Below are 22,451 nucleotides of genomic sequence, written 5' to 3' on the forward strand. Positions count from 1 at the left end.
AACCAGGAAGCGGCGGCCGCCATTTTGTGTATTTCACTCTGAAAAAAAAGAGTGAAAACAAGGAAAGGGGGCAATGAGGAGAGTTACAGACCCCCTAACAATTGTAAGGGGGTCAAAGAAGGACAGAAAAGTACAAAAAAAACATTTATTGATTTTAAAAAAAATCACGGGGTACGCGTACGGTAAGCTCACGGTAAGCGTACGGTAAAAAAAAAAAAAATAAATAAATGAAAATCAGATTTAAGAGTTTAGAAATTAGGGAGCTCTAAAAAGAGCTGTTGTGTTTATGGAGTCATTTTTTTAGTGGTACCTACAAGTAAGTACCGATGCAGAGTCTAAGGTTCAAGAGGAAGACTCTGTTCCCTTCATCATTGAAGTGCACACCATCTCCTCTATAAATGTCTTGCATGTCGTAACGCAAGTTGTTGTGGTAAATGGCACCCATACCATAGTCACGGAGGAAAGCAGAAACAGATTTGTTGACGTGCTTTCTTGCTTTGTCAATCTGTGGACAGAAATGATTGGACCAGTTCCATTTTTGCCTTTGGCATATGTTGGAAAACACAAAGGCAGTTTTAGGGAAAAGTGTAAACAGTTGTGCAAAGGTGTCCTTCATAAGCATTTCCAGACCTACCCCAGTCAAAGTGCCTAGGTCATTGCCACCACAGTGCACTATTATGAGGTCAGGGTGTTGGATTTGCATGAAGGATTTCACCAATGGCATCAATTGGTGCCACTTTAACCCTCTCTGACCAATCCATTTAATGTCTACATTTGGCAAAGCAAGGTCTCTCACCATATCTGTTTTCTCTGCAAACTTTTCACTCCAGAAGACATAGCTGTGCCCTACAATCCACACTGTGAACATCTTCAAAGGAGAACTGGATGCACTCAGGAGGTGTCTTTCAGTAGAATGGCAATATGAAAAGAAAGACAGTTTGGAAATGGAGGCATACATATTTTTTACAAAACAAAAAGAACTGATTGGCTGTTTCATACCATTCTAGAAAAAAAACTAGGCTGTATGTGAAAATTAATAGAAGCATGTTTTGTATTGGTACAAAAAAATGTGTAACCAAAGAACAGTACTATGGATTTGCAGTTAGGTTTGAAAAGTCAAGCACTCTTGCTCTGTGGAATTGAAACATTGTGTGTCGAACTTCTGACCTAACTGCACACAGCAGTGTTCCATGAGCTGTTGCTATGGTAGCAGGCAGAAGTCAAGTTGGGGGAAGGGTACTAGGCAGAAGTCAAGTTGGGGGCAGGGTACTTTTGGAAAAGGGTTGGTTTTCAACCAATAGAAATGTGTCATTACATTTGAAAAAAAGGGGGAAGCACTGAGATTTGAAACTTACATGTATATGTGTGGAAAAATAGAGGGAAAGTTTGCCATTATCTGGTTCTGCTGAGAGGAGAGAGGTGTACAGAACAGAGATCCTGGCTCTGATAATCTGCTGTTTGAGTGACACATTTCTTTCACAACTAACTAATTCTAAAGGTGAGTTTACAGTTTGAGAGGGGATGTATGTGGTAACTTAAGAAATGAATAATAGAAATGGGAATTGTTTTTGTTGTAGTTACACATGGTGGATTCATAATGTGTCAGTCTGTAAATGAGATTTTCACTTGGCCCGAAAAAAAAAGAGCAGTAAGTGTGCTTTCAAATTGGCAAAGAAATTTCGTTTTGGCACTAATGTGAAAACATGACTGTGTGTGCATAGAAGAATTATAGGCAGAAATGTATTGCGTCTTGCTCTGGTGATTTCACAGTTGCAGTAGATGGAAAAGAGGAGCGAATTTTTGGGGGAAGAAGCAGAGGTTTAGCACACACCCATGTGCTTGCCATGTATAGTCATGCACAGTAATTAGAAGCGAGTGGGGTTTTCAGGTTTAAGTCTGTAATGCAAATACATTCAGCATCACTAAGGCTGGTTGCCCCTGCTGGAGTGTAGGCAGTCACAGAGAATACACACGGTGGTGGTCTGAAAAAAAAACTGCTTGGACATGTGCATTTAAATAAATTTAAAAAAAAGGTTTCAGAATGTGTCAGTCTGTAAAAGTGATTTCAAATTGAAAAAAGAGATATACACTTGCCCCCGAAAAAAAAAGAGCAGTAAGTGTGCTTTCAAATTGGCAAAGAAATTTCGTTTTGGCACTAATGTGAAAACATGACTCTGTGTGCATAGAAGAATTATAGGCAGAAATGTATTGCGTCTTGCTCTGGGGATTTCACAGTTGCAGTAGATGGAAAAGAGGAGCGAATTTTTGGGGGATGAAGCAGAGGTTTAGCACACACCCATGTGCTTGCCATGTATAGTCATGCACAGTAATTAGAAGCGAGTGGGGTTTTCAGGTTTAAGTCTGTAATGCAAAAACATTCAGCATCACTAAGGCTGGTTGCCCCTGCTGGAGTGTAGGCAGTCACAGAGAATACACACGGTGGTGGTCTGAAAAAAAAACAGCTTGGACATGTGCATTTAAATAAATTTAAAAAAAAAGGTTTCAGAATGTGTCAGTCTGTAAAAGTGATTTCAAAGTGTAAAAAGAGATTTTCACTTGGCCCGAAAAAAAAAGAGCAGTAAGTGTGCTTTCAAATTGGCAAAGAAATTTCGTTTTGGCACTAATGTGAAAACATGACTGTGTGTGCATAGAAGAATTATAGGCAGAAATGTATTGCGTCTTGCTCTGGTGATTTCACAGTTGCAGTAGATGGAAAAGAGGAGCGAATTTTTGGGGGAAGAAGCAGAGGTTTAGCACACACCCATGTGCTTGCCATGTATAGTCATGCACAGTAATTAGAAGCGAGTGGGGTTTTCAGGTTTAAGTCTGTAATGCAAAAACATTCAGCATCACTAAGGCTGGTTGCCCCTGCTGGAGTGTAGGCAGTCACAGAGAATACACACGGTGGTGGTCTGAAAAAAAAACAGCTTGGACATGTGCATTTAAATAAATTTAAAAAAAAAGGTTTCAGAATGTGTCAGTCTGTAAAAGTGATTTCAAAGTGTAAAAAGAGATTTTCACTTGGCCCGAAAAAAAAAGAGCAGTAAGTGTGCTTTCAAATTGGCAAAGAAATTTCGTTTTGGCACTAATGTGAAAACATGACTCTGTGTGCATAGAAGAATTATAGGCAGAAATGTATTGCGTCTTGCTCTGGTGATTTCACAGTTGCAGTAGATGGAAAAGAGGAGCGAATTTTTGGGGGAAGAAGCAGAGGTTTAGCACACACCCATGTGCTTGCCATGTATAGTCATGCACAGTAATTAGAAGCGAGTGGGGTTTTCAGGTTTAAGTCTGTAATGCAAAAACATTCAGCATCACTAAGGCTGGTTGCCCCTGCTGGAGTGTAGGCAGTCACAGAGAATACACACGGTGGTGGTCTGAAAAAAAAACAGCTTGGACATGTGCATTTAAATAAATTTAAAAAAAAAGGTTTCAGAATGTGTCAGTCTGTAAAAGTGATTTCAAAGTGTAAAAAGAGATTTTCACTTGGCCCCGAAAAAAAAAGAGCAGTAAGTGTGCTTTCAAATTGGCAAAGAAATTTCGTTTTGGCACTAATGTGAAAACATGACTCTGTGTGCATAGAAGAATTATAGGCAGAAATGTATTGCGTCTTGCTCTGGTGATTTCACAGTTGCAGTAGATGGAAAAGAGGAGCGAATTTTTGGGGGAAGAAGCAGAGGTTTAGCACACACCCATGTGCTTGCCATGTATAGTCATGCACAGTAATTAGAAGCGAGTGGGGTTTTCAGGTTTAAGTCTGTAATGCAAATACATTCAGCATCACTAAGGCTGGTTGCCCCTGCTGGAGTGTAGGCAGTCACAGAGAATACACACGGTGGTGGTCTGAAAAAAAAACAGCTTGGACATGTGCATTTAAATAAATTTAAAAAAAAAGGTTTCAGAATGTGTCAGTCTGTAAAAGTGATTTCAAAGTGTAAAAAGAGATTTTCACTTGGCCCGAAAAAAAAAGAGCAGTAAGTGTGCTTTCAAATTGGCAAAGAAATTTCGTTTTGGCACTAATGTGAAAACATGACTCTGTGTGCATAGAAGAATTATAGGCAGAAATGTATTGCGTCTTGCTCTGGTGATTTCACAGTTGCAGTAGATGGAAAAGAGGAGCGAATTTTTGGGGGAAGAAGCAGAGGTTTAGCACACACCCATGTGCTTGCCATGTATAGTCATGCACAGTAATTAGAAGCGAGTGGGGTTTTCAGGTTTAAGTCTGTAATGCAAATACATTCAGCATCACTAAGGCTGGTTGCCCCTGCTGGAGTGTAGGCAGTCACAGAGAATACACACGGTGGTGGTCTGAAAAAAAAACAGCTTGGACATGTGCATTTAAATAAATTTTAAAAAAAAGGTTTCAGAATGTGTCAGTCTGTAAAAGTGATTTCAAAGTGTAAAAAGAGATTTTCACTTGGCCCGAAAAAAAAAGAGCAGTAAGTGTGCTTTCAAATTGGCAAAGAAATTTCGTTTTGGCACTAATGTGAAAACATGACTCTGTGTGCATAGAAGAATTATAGGCAGAAATGTATTGCGTCTTGCTCTGGTGATTTCACAGTTGCAGTAGATGGAAAAGAGGAGCGAATTTTTGGGGGAAGAAGCAGAGGTTTAGCACACACCCATGTGCTTGCCATGTATAGTCATGCACAGTAATTAGAAGCGAGTGGGGTTTTCAGGTTTAAGTCTGTAATGCAAAAACATTCAGCATCACTAAGGCTGGTTGCCCCTGCTGGAGTGTAGGCAGTCACAGAGAATACACACGGTGGTGGTCTGAAAAAAAAACAGCTTGGACATGTGCATTTAAATAAATTTAAAAAAAAAGGTTTCAGAATGTGTCAGTCTGTAAAAGTGATTTCAAAGTGTAAAAAGAGATTTTCACTTGGCCCGAAAAAAAAAGAGCAGTAAGTGTGCTTTCAAATTGGCAAAGAAATTTCGTTTTGGCACTAATGTGAAAACATGACTGTGTGTGCATAGAAGAATTATAGGCAGAAATGTATTGCGTCTTGCTCTGGTGATTTCACAGTTGCAGTAGATGGAAAAGAGGAGCGAATTTTTGGGGGAAGAAGCAGAGGTTTAGCACACACCCATGTGCTTGCCATGTATAGTCATGCACAGTAATTAGAAGCGAGTGGGGTTTTCAGGTTTAAGTCTGTAATGCAAATACATTCAGCATCACTAAGGCTGGTTGCCCCTGCTGGAGTGTAGGCAGTCACAGAGAATACACACGGTGGTGGTCTGAAAAAAAAACTGCTTGGACATGTGCATTTAAATAAATTTAAAAAAAAGGTTTCAGAATGTGTCAGTCTGTAAAAGTGATTTCAAATTGAAAAAAGAGATATACACTTGCCCCCGAAAAAAAAAGAGCAGTAAGTGTGCTTTCAAATTGGCAAAGAAATTTCGTTTTGGCACTAATGTGAAAACATGACTCTGTGTGCATAGAAGAATTATAGGCAGAAATGTATTGCGTCTTGCTCTGGTGATTTCACAGTTGCAGTAGATGGAAAAGAGGAGCGAATTTTTGGGGGAAGAAGCAGAGGTTTAGCACACACCCATGTGCTTGCCATGTATAGTCATGCACAGTAATTAGAAGCGAGTGGGGTTTTCAGGTTTAAGTCTGTAATGCAAAAACATTCAGCATCACTAAGGCTGGTTGCCCCTGCTGGAGTGTAGGCAGTCACAGAGAATACACACGGTGGTGGTCTGAAAAAAAAACAGTTTGGTTTCATAATGTGACAGTTTGTTATACAGATTTTCACTTGCCCAAAAAAAAAGAGGAGTTTGTGTGCATTCAAATTGGCAAAGAAATTTCGTTTTGTGACTATTGTGAAAAGAAATGTAGTAATATATTTAAATACAATAAAGAATTTTTTTTTTAGTTTTTTTGCAGGTATTGCTGAAGAACAGTGAACAAAATTTAAGATGCCTACAACATCTCGAGTTCAAAAAACGCTAAAAAAAAAACTATATTTGAGGACAACTGGAGGACCAAAGTTAGTAGAAGATGCTGATGTTGGGAAAAAGAAAAAATCTTCTGGTAAGCAAAAAAGACAATTCCTAAACAAAATATTGAAAACAAACAAAAATGTACAAAATGTCTGTTCTCGGAAAAATGTAACAAAACCTACAGAACAGCAAAAAATTGAGGATTTAGTTAATGCAAATATACCTTCTGCAATTGAAAAGTTTAACATAAACAGAAAAACAGCATTTAAAGAGATACGTAGAAAAATGTTTCAGAGAAGAGTTATGTCCAATTTGATAAAGGATATAAAGAAATATAAGCAAAAGGCTAAATATTATAAGAGAAAAAAAGAAATTGAAGCCATTGCAGCAAAGGCATTAGAATTAAAAAGGAAACTATTCATATTAATTTTGAATAGGATGCGTACATTAGATAAAATGGTTAATGTACTGAAATCACAAAGCAAAAGCAAAAGAGTAGTGAACAGAACAAATTTTTGTAAAGTGTTTTTAGGAAAGTGGATGCATAGCTCAAGTAGTGAACCTTTTTTTAATGAAGAGAGCTATTTTCAAAGTAATAGTTTGCTGCATGCAGTTGACACCAGAGGTCGTTCATACGAAGTAAAAAATGGTTGCATAATGGAGAAGGAGATAATGGTTCCAAGAGATGAGGTACAAGTGATGGCAGATGAGGCAATGGGGAGACGTCCTAAAGCCCCAGTGTACACTTGGAATTGTAGTAGTATTTGCACTGTGCGTCAGGAATCTATTGACAGATTTCGAGAGTTTCTAAGAGAATATAGTAAAAAAAGTGTAAAACAAAAGATTAAGGTGCTTCAAAGTCTGGATCCATGCAGAGTGAGAGAGAATACTGGTTTGCAGGGTCATTCTCTTGCTTGTCTATCTAGAAAAGTGTGCAATAGTGTTTTCCATCATTTTAGGATGCTGGCTGTTCATCATACTGAAATGAGAAAGTTTGTGAGACGGTTGTATTTTGCCAAAAGTCCAGCAATAAAGTTAAATGAATTGAATAGGGCTCTGTTCCGAGGAACGGTATCAGATGTAGAGAAGGTTGTTGATGAAATTCAGTTTTGTTACTTTGGTCCTGAACAAAACAGTGCAGAGAAGGACACAGTAAATGAGGCAGAAGTGGAAGAGAATGTAGAACCTTGTGTAAGTAAGACATTTAATGATCACATAACAAAATTTGCAATAGTCTCTAATGAAAGACCAAATGTTACTTGTATTTGTTGCCGCAGAACTCATTATAGAAAACAAACTAGGAATGTTGATCTCTACAGAAAGAGTGAAAATGAAGATAATTATAAGTGGATGGATTTTGCAACATATATATTTCTTGAAAATTGTTTTGAATTGGGTGAAGATCAGCGTATTTGTAAATACTGCTACAACAAGTTAGAGGAAAATAGAATGCCGACCAGAGCTGTACATAATAATTTAGAATTGGATGCTATTCCTGCTGAACTTTCTGAATTAAATACATATGAGTCTATACTCATTCAATGTGTTCATCCGTTCCAGACCATAGTACGTATGGAGCCCAAAACTGGTAAATTACCTCCTTCAGATTTACTGAGAGGTTTAAAAGGTAGAGTGGTGTATTTGCCCTTGGATTTGAAAAAAAATATGGAAACTATTGATGCGGATACTTTGGAAACTGAACCATTAATTATTCTGGTTAATGGTGTACCTACAAAGAATAAGAAGATTTGGCAGGAGCTGGTAGATGTGCGGAAAGTACAAAGAGCAAATTTGTATTTGAAAAAAAATAACAAATGGTATGAATCAATTTATATAGTAGAAGAAGAAGAAGAAGAAGATTTACAAGGAGATACAGAAACACCAAGTGGACAAATTGAAAAAGTGGACAAGTCAAAGGAAGAAGAAATTTATGAACATTTTAGCATACATCCTCTCCATTCGAAAGAAGTTATGGGAGACAATATTGATCTCTTTCAGATGAAGAAAGCAAAAGGAAATCCCGTGAGTGTATGGGAGGAGAGCTTGGAAGCTCGATGTTTTCCTCAGCTGTTTCCTAAAGGAAAAGGAGGACGATACGATGAACGTCCGGAACAGATTCCAGCTTCTGAGTATCGGACTACAAGACTATATGCTGAAGATCCCAGATTTCGACAAAGTATCCCTTATTTGTTCCATCTTTTATTTGAAAGCGACTTGTCTGCACTGTCTTATGCAGTAAATCACATTTTAAAAAGTGGAGTACATTTACAAAATGTGTCTGCTAAGGATTTTATGGAGAAAGTGCAGCACCGAGATGATCATTTGGAAACACAACTGATCAATCTGATGGCTTGTCAGCGTGGGACAAATGAATATTGGTACCGACGCCATGGTGAACTAAAATGCATGTTACGCAATTTAGGAACACCAACATGGTTCCTTACCCTAAGCTGCGCCGAGTACGCTTGGGATGATTTACTGGATTTTCTACGAGAGGCCAATTCAAACATTGAAAACATCGAATACAAGACAGCAGGAGAACTGTGCTCATTGGATCCGGTTAATGTTTGCAGATATTTCAATCATAGATTTGAGGCTATGATGTCCTTCATCTGCAATAAAAAAAATCCACCCCTTGGAGAAGTAGTGGATTTCTTTTGGAGAAAAGAGTACCAGGCAAGAGGTGCTCCTCATATTCATATGCTGCTGTGGATCAAGGATGCCCCAAAGTTTGGAACAGATACTGATGAAGCAGTGTTATCTTACATTGAAGAATATGCAACATGTGCTATACCTAAAAGCACAGAAGAGTACAAGTTAAAGGAGCAAGTTCTACGTTTCCAAAGTCATCGGTGTGGAAAATACTGTCGACGGAAATACAAGAGCAAAGAAAAATACTACACTAAATGTCGATTTGGATTTCCTAGACCTGTTCTTACAAATGGAAGAGTCAACAGTTTTATGTCAGCTGTGAGACATACTATCACAAGAAAATCACCTAAGAATACCTACAACCTTAAAAGAAAAGAAGAATCAAAAAATATAAATGACTACAACCCAGTCATTTTATCCATGTGGAACGCTAACATGGATATACAGTATGTTGCTGACAATTCCATTGCTGTTGCTCGATATGTAACGTCTTACATTACGAAATCAGAAAAAACAGAATTGAAGGAAATGTGGGAAGAGATTTCTCACGAGAAGACTGTCAGTAAGAAGCTGTACAGTTTCAGTTTGAAGATGTTATCGCATCGAGAAATTGGATCCTACGAATGTTCAGATAGATTATCTTCTGCAAGTCTCTACTCGAAGTCAAGAAGAATAATTTGGGCAAGTTTAGGCCTTGCAGCAATGAGAAATCGGGTACTGAAATCTGTTGGAGAAATTGAATATTTGGCACAGTTCGAACCTGAAAGTACAGATATATTGAAAACAAACATGTTGGACACATATTATCCCAAGAGAAGTCATCATCTGGAGAACATGTGTCTCTATGAAGTGCTGCAGAACTACATTTATTCACGGAAAGCTGCAGAAGACATCAATAATGGAAAATATAAAGTCGTTGGTGAAGAAGGATGTTTGGTGAAGCAAACCAAAGGAAGTTTGATAAATCACCGGAAGCTGAGTTGCGACACTACCGACAAGAAAGAATTTTACTACTTGGCTCTTTTACAGTTGTTTAAACCATGGCGTTCAGAGGATGAACTACTGGGAGAATTCCAGAGCTATGAAGATTCTTTTAATGCTTGCAAAGACAGCATACAATGCAGTACATTCTCAACTTATCTGCAAATGTTAAATGAAGAAATTGAACAGGAAACTACAATTGCAGCAGAAATTGCTAGAGACAGTTCTCAGGACAGCCAAAGTTCAGGAACATACAGTCAAGATCCCCTAGGACAACCAATCGTTGAAAATGAAGCATCAATAGCCATGAATGAAGTGGAAACGGCTATGAATCAAGCTCAAGAAGAATTTATAGACTTAGAAAATTTGGAAAGACAACTGAATCAAGAGCAGCAACAAATTTATGAAGAGATCAAAAACAAAATTGATCACGGATTTCTACATGAAAAAAAAGAGTGCTCATGCACATCATTTCATCCAATCAGGATGTATGTAAGCGGACAAGCTGGCACTGGAAAAAGTTTCCTAATTAAAGTCATCAGAAGCTACCTAAAGCAAAAAACAGATTCTACTTTGTCTTGTGTGGTTACTGCTCCAACTGGGTTAGCAGCATATAACATAAAAGGAATCACCTTACATCGTTTGCTAATGTTACCAGTGGAGCATGAGAACAAAATACAATTCAACAAGCTAACTGGAGAAGCATGCTTGGAAGTTTCAAGAGTATTGAAGAAGATGCAAGTTCTCATTATTGATGAGGTGAGCATGGTATCAAACTTAATGCTTGCCTTTGTGCATTTAAGAATGCAGCAAATTTTGAAGACAGACTATGACGTGTTATTTGGTGGAAAACACGTCATAGTTTTTGGGGATCTTCTGCAACTTACTCCGGTTAAAGGACAACCAGTGTTTAATACTGTGACACATGAAGACACGAAGAAGTCATTGGGAAGCATCGGTAATACAAATATTTGGTCCTTCTTTGAGTACAAGGAACTTACAACTAATATGAGGCAAGCAAACGATGAAGAATATGGAAGTATTCTGAAAGATATCAGGATTGGACTACTCACAGAAGCTGGCAAAAAAGCATTACAGACTCGGCTGCTACATAATTTATTTCCAAAGGAAGAAATAGTTGCAGAGAAGATATACAAGAACATTGCAGAAAACAAAAGTGTCATCTGCTTAATGCCAACTCTACGTGAATGCTCAATATTCAATGAGGAGCTTTTGAAATTGGAAAAGGAAGAGATCAGGAAATTGGAAGCAGTGGACAAAATTGAGGATGGAAGAATTACTGTCACAGTAACAGGCAAACTGAAAAATAAATTGGACTCACTAGAGAAGAACATCTCCAAAACAGCAGGATTAGAAAAAAATCTATATGTTTGCATGAACTGTAGAGTGTTTTTAAGGAGAAATTTGGATGTTGAAAAAGGCTTAGTAAATGGAGCGATGGGAAGAGTTGTGGGTTTTATTAATTATCAGAAAAAAGATGGAATTGAATGGTTAAAAATAAAATTTGATCAGATAGAGGAAGTTAAAGACATTTGTCGTTGTTCAGTTCGTTTCATGCTTGTGAAAGACTTATATGTACGTAGGAAGCAGTTTCCGTTTTCTCTAGCATATGCTGTAACTATTCACAAGTCTCAAGGATTGACTGTAGATTGTGCATTTGTGAACATTGGATCTAGTGTGTTCAAAGAAGGTATGGCATATGTTGCTTTGTCACGAGTCAAAACATTATCAGGTTTATTCATGATAGACTTCGATGACTCAAAAGTTAGTGCTGATACAAACTGTGTAAAGGAGTATAATAGATTAAGAAGAAGCTATGCTCCTCATTTAGGTCAGTATCCTGTGTTGGAGAAACGTGTAGTTTCTCGTAAAAGGAGAAATGAGAATATCTGTAATGAAGATGTAGAGAAGAGGAAAAAAAAGAGGAGTGATGTAATTGCAAGCAAAAAGAATAAGGAAAATGAAGAACAGGTTGTAGGATGTCATTTTGAAAATAGCTCTGGTGTCAACTGCTACGCAAATGTAGTGCTGAATGTTGCTTTTTATCTGGAAAGTTTGCAAGAGCAGATAATAATAAATCAGGGAAAAAGATTCTGTTCAGAGCTCAGTCTCCTTTTTCAAAAGCTGAGTAAAGATAAAACTCAAATAGAAAGTGCTACTGATATTAGAAAACTTTTAGATGTATGTTCAGGACGAACACAGTTTTCTCAAAATGAACAGCAAGATGCTCACGAATTTTTGATGTATTTTCTTCAGGTAGTGGAAGAAGAAGGAGTTCCCATTGACATTTTTTTTGGTCTCTCTTATAAATGGGAACATAGTTGTGATAATTGTTATAATATAAGTGGTTCTATTGTTGATAATGAAAGGTTTATTTATTTGACATTGCCAGAGAGTAAAACAGTCACTTTTGCAAACTTAGTTAAAGATGCTAATCATAGCATGAAATGTGGTGAGTGTAATTCTGACATGTTATCAACATTAATTTTAAGGGAATACGGACAGTATGTAATTTTAATGATGCAACGATGTAGAGCTGATGGATCAAAATTGGATACTTTAATAAAGAAGTTTACAGGACAGCAATTATCAATTTCAGGAAAAACTTTTGTAACTGTTGCAATAATTTTCCATGATGGACCTACTGTTACTTCTGGACATTACACAGTTTATCTAAAATGTGAAAAAGGATGGACACTGTGTAATGATTCCCAATTGATTTTCAAACAACGTTTGCCTTTTGATTTAGCAAATTCCTATCTAATCTTCCTGAAACCTAAATTTTAGAGAGACTTGGCAAGATCTGGACAAAATAATTTTACCATTTTACAGGATTACCATTGCAATTTTGTAGAAAAAAGATTTTTAAAATTATCATTTGGCCTAAAGGAAAGATAACCAATTGTAATGTGGACTTTTTAAATTTTTAATGCAATTTTGAAAAACCAATAATTTAGAGATTATCGGTAACTTCTGCACATTTTAAATTTTGGAATGTTATTGGACTGCCACTGGAAATTTTTTCAAAAATGATTTCAAAAATTACTATTTGGCCATGTGGAAAAGTAAGCAATTCTATTGTGGACTAAATAAATTATTCGAAAAATTTTCGTGAACCAAAATGTTACAGAGAATCGGTGAGATCTGGACAGATTAAACTTTAGAATTTTAATGGTTTTCCCTTGGAAATTTATTCCAGGGAAAGAATAAAAAATACTATTTGGCCTAAAGGAAATAAAATCAGATGTATTTTGGAGTTATTTGAGATATATTATTGTGAATGTACTTCTGAAACAAAAATATCAGACGGTATTTTAAAGAAAAAAGTATTGTTTTTAGATGACATTTTTTAAGAATAATATGCATTTCTGTAATGATAAGTTTAAGTGAGAAGAGATTCTGGGCTTTTTTAATACAATCTTTGAGATTGTTATTTTTTTTTGCCCGCTGTAAAATGATGAATGCAATTGCTTTCACAATTTATAGTGAAATGCAATATATTCTGAAAACAGCAAAAATAAGGCAAAAATATTTTTTGGAAAAAAATGTAAATATGTGTACTGTATTATAAAATGTTTTAAAAATATTAATACTTTTTTCTTTTTTTTCAGATCGATATAGAAAATTTTCGTAAACTACAACCATTTTAAAAACTATTTTTTAAAAAAACAAATGAATAAATATTTTTTTCAGTGAGTATGGTAAGTCAATAGTAATAATTGTAGTCTTTCAAGGACCTTGTAATGTGAAAAATGATTTTTAGTGTTTTTTTTAAAAAATAAAAAAAAAGGTACGCTTACCGTACGCGTACGGTAAAAAAAAAAAAAAAAAGTTTTTAAAAAAAAAGAAAAAAAAAGATGAAAGATAAGGTTGGCTCTTAAAAGAACCGTTGTGTTCATGCAGGGACAGAGGAAAGAAAGATTGGGAATATTAGACGGTACGACAAGTGTGCTGATCTATTTTACTGTTCACCAGGGAAACACTGGTCTCCCTATAAGTAATTAGATCGTGACAAGTGGCGCACCGTACTTCAACCCTCGCAAACCGAGGGTTAATTTCCAGAGGGCCAGCAAAAGGAGATTCTCCCCCCACAGATGAAGGGCTCACCTGACCTGCAGAAGAAGGAGTCTGCCCTGCAGATGATGGTCCAGGCTGAGCTGCTGTGGATGTACTGGCTCGTCTTTCTGAAGAGTTACCTCCAAAAAGATGACCATGTGTCCTTCTGTGTACTTCTTTGAGGTGCCTCATCATGGTGTGATTCCCAAAGGAATACTTCCTGTCAGGATTACCTCTAGAAAGTACACGCTTACACAGAATGCAAGTAACTAAGGGTGCATTCACCTTTTGCTGGCCTTCTGGAAAAGTAAAAAAATCCCAAACATAAGAAGGCTTTACTTTCCTCGCTCTCTGCCTCAAGACAGTGCTGCTGGTGCTAGCCTCACTCTCAGAAGGGCTCTGCTGTTCTGCCATCGTATCCCAAAGACAAACCAGCTCCTTCTCCTAAGGGATCACAAGCAGAAATGAGGGGAATGGGTGTGGTGTAGGAGAGTTCTAGAACTGAAAGTAGTTTCAACCAATCAAAAGTTGTGTTTCAAGATCACATGACCTACCGTACGCTTACGGTACGCTTACGGTGCGCTTACGGCAAAAAGTACGCGTGCGCGTAAAAAAGACACGCGCTTGCGCACATGCGCATAACAGTCATTTCCCGGCACTTCCGCGTAACGTGCGCGTGTTGCGTAAGCGCGCACGCGTCCCACGCGCAGTACGCGCGGCTACGCAAAGTGCGTAACTATACGCAAGCAGCGTAGATAGATTACGGACGTTGCGTAAACCGTACGCTTACCGTGAGCTTACGGTACGCGTACTATAAAAAAAAAAAAAAAAAAAAAAAAAAATCTGGAAATAAATTGTACATGTTTATTTTAAAAAATATATATAAAAAAAATATTTAAGGATTTTAAAAATTAAAGCATAGTCTTTATAAAAGATAAGAAAATTAAAATAAAAATATGTTTGAAAAAAATGAAGAATATAAAAAAAAAAAGCATTTAAAAAACCTTGCAAATTCACTGAAAAAACCATGGGTTTCACACACGTTATAGTTAGGAATTAGCATTTAAAAAACCTTGCAAATTCACTGAAAAAACCATGGGTTTCACACACGTTATAGTTAGGAATTAGCATTTAAAAAACCTTAGAAATTCACTGAAAAAACCATAGGTTTCACACACGTTATAGTTAGGAATTAGCATTTAAAAAACCTTAGAAATTTAGTGAAAAAACCATAGGTTTCACACATGTTATAGTTAGCTGGACATTTTACTCGTAAAAAACCAATGAAATTGCCCCGTTATAGTTAGTTCAGCTAACTATAACTCGCGCGCCCGCAATGCACTGCTGATGACGTCACATATTACATCACTCATGACATGGTCAGTGACATCACTCATGACATCACTGATGACATCTCAAATGACATCACTGATGACCTCACTGATGACATCATCCTTGTGATAGAGTGGCAGACCTCCTCTCACCTTAATATAAGCTTTGATACACACATTCAAAAATAGAGACTAAAAATTTCAAAACAATGGACATACCAATACCAGTTACAACAACCTCTTCAGTAATTCTAAGATCCACATACACATCCACTCATTCACCAACAGTCCTATACAGTCACTCATACATGTACTCACTCATCATATGTACTCATACATCTATACATCCTGTTACACAATGCCACTCATCCATAGAGTTACTCACACACATAGTCACTCATGCTAATAAAGAATCAAACATACATTTACTTGCATATACAGTTATACACACACCACCACACTTACTTCTACGGAAACTTACACATACTTAGTCTTTTAAACAATCACTTATAGAAACACATACTTATTCATACAGGAACTCTTTCAATCTCTCACTCTCACATATACTCACATATATACACCAATAGTCACATATACTAGTTTAAAACATATGTAGTCACTCATAAAGACACTATTGAGACAGTCATTCACTCACTAACACACCCATACACACACTCATCCACCCATGCAGTCCTGCACACATGCTCTGTTCAACACATACAAACAGTGAGTCACTCATTCATGCACCGATGCACTACGTAATACCCCCCACCGAACCATGCAGACACTCAGACTGATACTCAAAAAAACAACTAATAACCTATATAGACACCCATGTAGCTACTCACCAACCCATGCAGCCACTTATACACAAAGTGAGAGACTGATACAGATATTTACATATTTAAACATTACTCACTAAGCCATGTATTCACTATGATACACTTAATCAGTCAGTTACACAATCAATTTTTCAAAAACAAATCATCCATTTAGACAGTAATATACCCATTTATTCTTCCATCAACCTTGAGATATACATATATAAAACATATTTAATTTTCAGAAAAACACACATTCACTGGATGATGTCATCAGTGATGTCATCAGTGATGTCATTTGAGATGTCATCAGTGATGTCATGAGTGATGTCACTGACCATGTCATGAGTGATGTAATATGTGACGTCATCAGCAGTGCATTGCGGGCGCGCGAGTTATAGTTAGCTGAACTAACTATAACGGGGCAATTTCATTGGTTTTTTACGAGTAAAATGTCCAGCTAACTATAACATGTGTGAAACCTATGGTTTTTTCACTAAATTTCTAAGGTTTTTTAAATGCTAATTCCTAACTATAACGTGTGTGAAACCTATGGTTTTTTCAGTGAATTTCTAAGGTTTTTTAAATGCTAATTCCTAACTATAACGTGTGTGAAACCCATGGTTTTTTCAGTGAATATATATATATATATATATATATATATATATATATATACGCTGCTCCAATCCACCGAGATGCGAGTCACTCAAGGGGGCGGGTGCCAGAATGCGGCGGTGCACCGCACAATATGAAAGCTCCACAATTCCCTTGTTTTGTAGAAGGAAAGACGGCACTCACGGGACTTCGTTAAAGCAATGGTTTATTTGTTAAAACGAAAACAGACTTGTTTCAGAATAGATCCTTCATCAGTGTTTACAGTGTGCGCTGTGAGGCACCATTTTAAAGTATCAAGTCAATTATCATTGAAACAGACAAGGGCTGGCAGCACGCCGTATTGCGGGCGCCATCTTGGAGAGGTTGTTATTACATTGCCTACTATGTAACAGTATAACAGTAACAATATATGACCAAATGAATTTGTGATGAATTTTCAATGAATATTCTTTGTTTTATAAGATATATTGACTGTTTGTGACATAGTATGCAATGTAATAACAACGTCTCCAAGATGGCGTCCACAATACGGCGGGCTGCCAGCCCTTGTCTGTTTCAATGATAATTGACTTGATGCTTTAAAATGGCGTCTCACAGCGCGCACTGTAAACACTGATGAAGGATCTATTCTGAAACGCGTCGGTTTTTGGTTTAACAAATAAGCCATTGCTGTAACGAAGTCCCGTGAGTGTCGTCTTTCCTTCTACAAAACGAGGGAATTGTGGAGCTTTCATATATATATATATATATATACATGAATTCACTTTAAAAACCATAGGTTTCACACATGTTATAGTTAGGTGGATATTTCACTCGTAAAAAACCAATGAAATTCCCCCGTTTTAGTTAGTTCAGATAACTATAACTCACGCGCCCGCAATCCACTGCTCATGACGTCACATATTACATCACTCATGACATGGCCAGTGCCATCACTCATGACATCACTGACGACATCATCCTTGTGATAGAGTGGCGGTCGCGCTAGTTATAGTTATCTGAACTAACTATAACGGGGGAATTTCATTGGTTTTTTACGAGTGAAATATCCACCTAACTATAACATGTGTGAAACCTATGGTTTTTTAAGTGAATTTGCAAGGTTTTTTAAATGCTAATTCCTAACAATAACGTGTGTGAAACCTATGGTTTTTTAAGTGAATTTGCAAGGTTTTTTAAATGGTAATTCCTAACTATAACGTGTGTGAAACCTATGGTTTTTTCTGTGAATTTGTACGGTTTTTTAAATGCTAATTTATTTATGTATTATTATTTTTTTTATATATTTATTTTACAATAAACTACGTATTACATTTTTTTTTTTTTAAATTAAAAAATGTTTTTCTGCCTTCGGGGTCCTTCAGGGACCCCCTGACAAAGGCTAAGGGGTCAGAAACTCTCTACCCTGCCCCCTTTTCACGTTCGCCACCTTCCTTTTTCACTCTCGCACTGAAAACAAACAAAATGGTGACCGATTTGAACGTTGACTAACATGTAACCACCAATCAGAATTACGCTCACGCACGTTAGGGTGCTCGCACGGTGCGCGCACGGTGCGCGCTTATAGATATTTATATGCTTTTAAATGCTATTTTCTCAGGAACTACTGAACAGATTGACACCAGACCTGCAAAAGGCACTTCCCTGACCTGAGGACTACCTCTCTGCCAAATTTCAAGTAATTCTGTTCAGCCGTTCGGGCTGTACCTTCGACTAAAGGTCCTATTGAAAAATGCATGGGGAAAATGCGTTTTGGGACCCCCCTTTTTTCTCAGCCCCCGCTTGACGAATCACCCCGAGACTTTCAGGGTAGGAGCTGAACGGAGCGCCCCATTAGTTTTGAAAAATTAGCGAAGATTCGTCAACCGGCGCCAAAGTTATTCAAAATAGAATTTTCCGATTTCCTATGGAAACTCGGTCCTAACTATAACTATCTAATGGCGACCGCCGGTAGATAATATATATATATATTTATATATCCACCAAATGTTCGCACAATTTCCTTGCAATCACGAGCCACACGAATCCAGTTTGGTAACTCGTAAATTTATTACAGGGCAAACAAGACGGGTTTCGAGCTATCCAGCTCTTGGTCACATGACCATCGGTTCAAAGTTCAGCATTTTTAAAGACACTTTCAAGGCAATAAAAAACAGACTTAGAATTACACATCATCCCTTAATAGCGTGAATCATATATAAAGACATCTTTATAAGTTTGTGCACATGCAGTCAAGCTAATTTAATTCTAAGGATGTGGCGGATTGTATATGAAAACAATCTATTAAATAAATATGTTCATACCAATTGCACAATAGTCAATGTATGCAACTAGAAAGATATCAATTGTAAATGTGCTATATTCTACTTCGATCAGGACTTAAATCTAAGCGACAGAGATCACAATTTTTTATTATTTAGTATAAATTCATAACGAGTAACGTACTCATTGTACATGATCTCTGTCATCAATTGTTTCAATAAAGAATAAATCATTAAAGGTATAGTTCCCAGACTGTTCTCAGATTTCAATCATCGTAAACACCTATAACAAAGTATTAGAGTGCAAATAAACAATAAAACATAAAAAAATGAAAATTGAAAATAAAAATAATAATACATGTCCATCCCTATAAATAACCCCATAGGTAGATCGAAAAAATATATAATCATAAATTTGTCGGTTAACAAAGGAGAACGTGATTGTAGTAACAAACACCTATAACTCCTTGCTCGTATCTCTTAACAGTAGCAGTGGTGGTCGTGGGCTTCACACGTCCAGGCTATGGGGAAAGAAAAATAGGGACAAAGATTTATTAACAGTGATGGTATATAACTCATAATCTTACATTAATATTCAATTTTTAAGGTTGTAATTGACAAATCTACAGCAGTCTCTGGATTCAAGGTCATTGAGGATTAGGTAAGAATAAGGTATGTATCTCTCTATTAAACAATTTATATTGATCACATGCGTCACATCAACATAAAGAAATACAGAGAATCACATATATTGTGGGGATGAATTCCATGAGCAATATGGACATAACTAATACATTTAGAATACAAAAACACATGTAGAAAGAAATCTAAACTTCTATGAAAAGAACAGGAGTTTCTAAAAGGTGCAAGGCGGAGGCTACATTCAACTTAATTAATCATTCTATAGATGTACGTGCATCTCTTCATCATTATTCATCCCAAACGGAACTACACTACCAGCCTGCAGAATGAATCTAGATTCTGTTCTGTGCAGAGCCTGGATTCTATTCCCCCCTCTGGGGTTTTTGGGGATGGTATCAAGGGCAAAGAATTTTGCCTTCGTCCAGTCTCCATTATGTACATTGTGGAAGTGTCTAGCCGTGCTGTAACTGAAGTCCTTATTGGTAATGGCACGCCAATGCTCCAGTATTCTTTTCTTGACTGGAAAGGTAGTTGAGCCTATGTACCACTTGCCACAAGGGCAAGTGATAACATAGACTACAAAGTCTTTGCTACACTATATGTTTTTACGGATATACCACTTCCTCTTAGTTCTCTCTAGGATGACCTCTTTGACATTTTCGCAATGGCTACAAGCCTTGCATTTACCGCAACGATGGAATCCTCCCACTTTGTCTACCCATGTTAGTTTCAGATTACTCATGTGGCTCTTGACAACCATATCTTTAATAGATGGGCCTTTTCTATAAGTTATGGCAGGGTATGAACCTAGTTTTTCTTTAAGGACCCTGTCTTGTGTCAAGATATCCCATCTCCTTCTGATTATTCCACTAAATTGATTGGATTGGGAGTTGAACGTCGTTATGAGTCTAATGGGTTGGTCTGTCTCTGACTCTTTATTCTTGGGTACTTTATAGAGTGCCTCACTTCTTTTTATTTCATCTGCTCTTTTCTCACCCATTTTGAGTATTTTGTAAGGGTAGCCTCTGGCTCGAAATCTCTCTGACATCTTCTTTTTGTTTCTTATATATACTTCCTCTGTGCTACAATTTCTTTTGGCTCGGATGAACTCACCAAAATGTATGCTCCACCTAAAATTGGGAGAATGGCAGCTTGATGAATGTAGTACTGAGTTACCGGCAGTACTCTTTCTAAAGAGATCCTTCTCAAGTTTGTTATCCTTTACGGTAAGTCTGATGTCTAAAAAGTCTACAGTATGTTGGATATTATTTTAATGCTACAAAAGATCCTGCAGGGCCTGTTAGAAGTCACACTTTCAAATAATAAAATATTAAAGGCACAAGAAACAAACCTAAAGCTCATTGTATGGGGATAAGGGGTTTAATGCCATCAGTGGTTAGACCGGTGTCAGACACTCCCAAAGGAGGGGGCACAGGAGACATTGGACCAATTGAATCAAGTTCAGGATGTGTATATATCGAAACAACCAATGTTAATCAGGAGAAGAAATGAATATGGGTGGCAAAAGATTAGACTTCCGTCAAGGAAATTCACCCAGTACTCAGGAAAGTGTAAAGGGAAACAAACGGGCAGTAAAAAAGCAAAGTGTAGAGAAGATAAATCACATGCACCAAAGGTAAGAACTGAAAGAAGAGTTCCTTCTATAATCACTAAGAAGGAGGAAAGGGAGCAGAGGAAAGATAGTTTCCAAAAAAGTGGGCATGAAATAAGTTTGAGGGAAACAAGGGAAAGAAGGTCCCAACAAAGAAACCACCGGGAGGAAATAATGGATGAGAAATGGACTGAAAAAAGGGCAAACTTAAAAGATAAGAAAAGCAACCCAAAAAGTATAGGGAAAGTGGGTGTTAAGATATTAGGCCCAAGCAGTAAAAGAGACATAGGTGGAGGAAAAATGAGAGATCGGGGAGCCACAGAAGTAAGTGGAAAAAAGTGGATATACTTTGAACCCCAGGAGGTACCTAAGGGCAGAACAAAACTAAGGAAAATTACACCATTAAATCGCTCGCAACTACTTTTTTCCTTCGCAAAATGTCCAAGCTTATGTAAAATTGAATCAAAGGATTTAAGGCAGGTTGGATTTCTAACTAGTAGCAAAGGGAAGGAATTGACAAACGTTGAAGTATATTCAGGGATGATTAAATCTACAATAATAAATGCTGAAAAAGAGATACTAAAAGAAGGAATAAGATTAATCACAGAGGCGGAAATAGAAAATGTAGGCCAACCAGATAGTAACTTCTTGAACTGTCACGCAGGATTGGGGAAAAGACAAGCTAGAATAATATCAGGGGCATGTGGAGTAAGAGAGGAAATTAAAATTATTGTTGAAAACCATGAGTTGGATAAGAACTGGGGAAATTGGAGTACTGAGGACAGAGAACTAAATGAATCTTGGTGGGCTATAGAGGAGTCAGGCAATCTCAGCGAAATAGATTAGGAAAGTGGGCCGTCGCACAGTCTAAGAATAATTTCAAGGAATATTAATGGATTAAAAGAACAAATAAAGATGGAATGTGTAAAAAATATTTCACGTCAGGCCGACATTGTCTGTCTGCAAGAGACTTGGTTATGCGACAGTACCCAGATAGTTGAAGGCTTTACACAGATTTATAAAGCAGCGACAAAAGCCAGATTTGGTCACCCATCGGGTGGAATTATGACACTAATATCCACGAAAACAATAAACAAGGTATCTTTGATAAATACCTCTTGGAAATGGATACTTGCCAGTGAGATACGTCTACAGGACCGGGGAAGGCAAAGTGAATATATGATTGTGGTTAATATATACGTGCAGTGGGGTACCCCAGGAGAATATGTAAAATAAATGGGGTTCTTTAAAGCAGATCTGACATCCCTAAATGATAAATATGGGAAGGATTTTCTAATTATCATGGGAGATTTCAACCATAAGCTAGATCCCGAAAAGGTGGACCTTTGGATGAAGGAAATTTTAGATGCATATGAGATAGCACCAGCCCTCTTTCCCACTGGTAAAATGAATAAACAAGATGAGGAGGTAGGGAGATTACTAGGGTCATTTGGGTTTGTTAGTTTAAATGGTAGATCGGAATTCGATAGACCAGCAGAACAAACATTCAGAA

General features: G+C 37.2%; 1 protein-coding gene across 1 annotated transcript in view; it reads left to right on the top strand.

The window, feature by feature from the left end:
- Window positions 1-1,388: 1,388 nt before the first annotated feature.
- The window catches only part of LOC146789445 (uncharacterized), a 72,969-nt gene continuing 51,906 nt past the window's right edge, over window positions 1,389-22,451 (top strand). The window contains exons 1-2 of the mRNA XM_085631102.1: window positions 1,389-1,498; window positions 5,880-9,534. Coding sequence (XP_085487228.1) covers window positions 5,923-9,534 — 3,612 coding nt within the window. The 5' untranslated portion in view covers window positions 1,389-1,498; window positions 5,880-5,922. The remainder of the gene's footprint in view (window positions 1,499-5,879; window positions 9,535-22,451) is intronic.

Source organism: Triturus cristatus, chromosome 10, assembly GCF_964204655.1.
Source record: "Triturus cristatus chromosome 10, aTriCri1.1, whole genome shotgun sequence".
Lineage (NCBI taxonomy): Eukaryota > Metazoa > Chordata > Amphibia > Caudata > Salamandridae > Triturus > Triturus cristatus.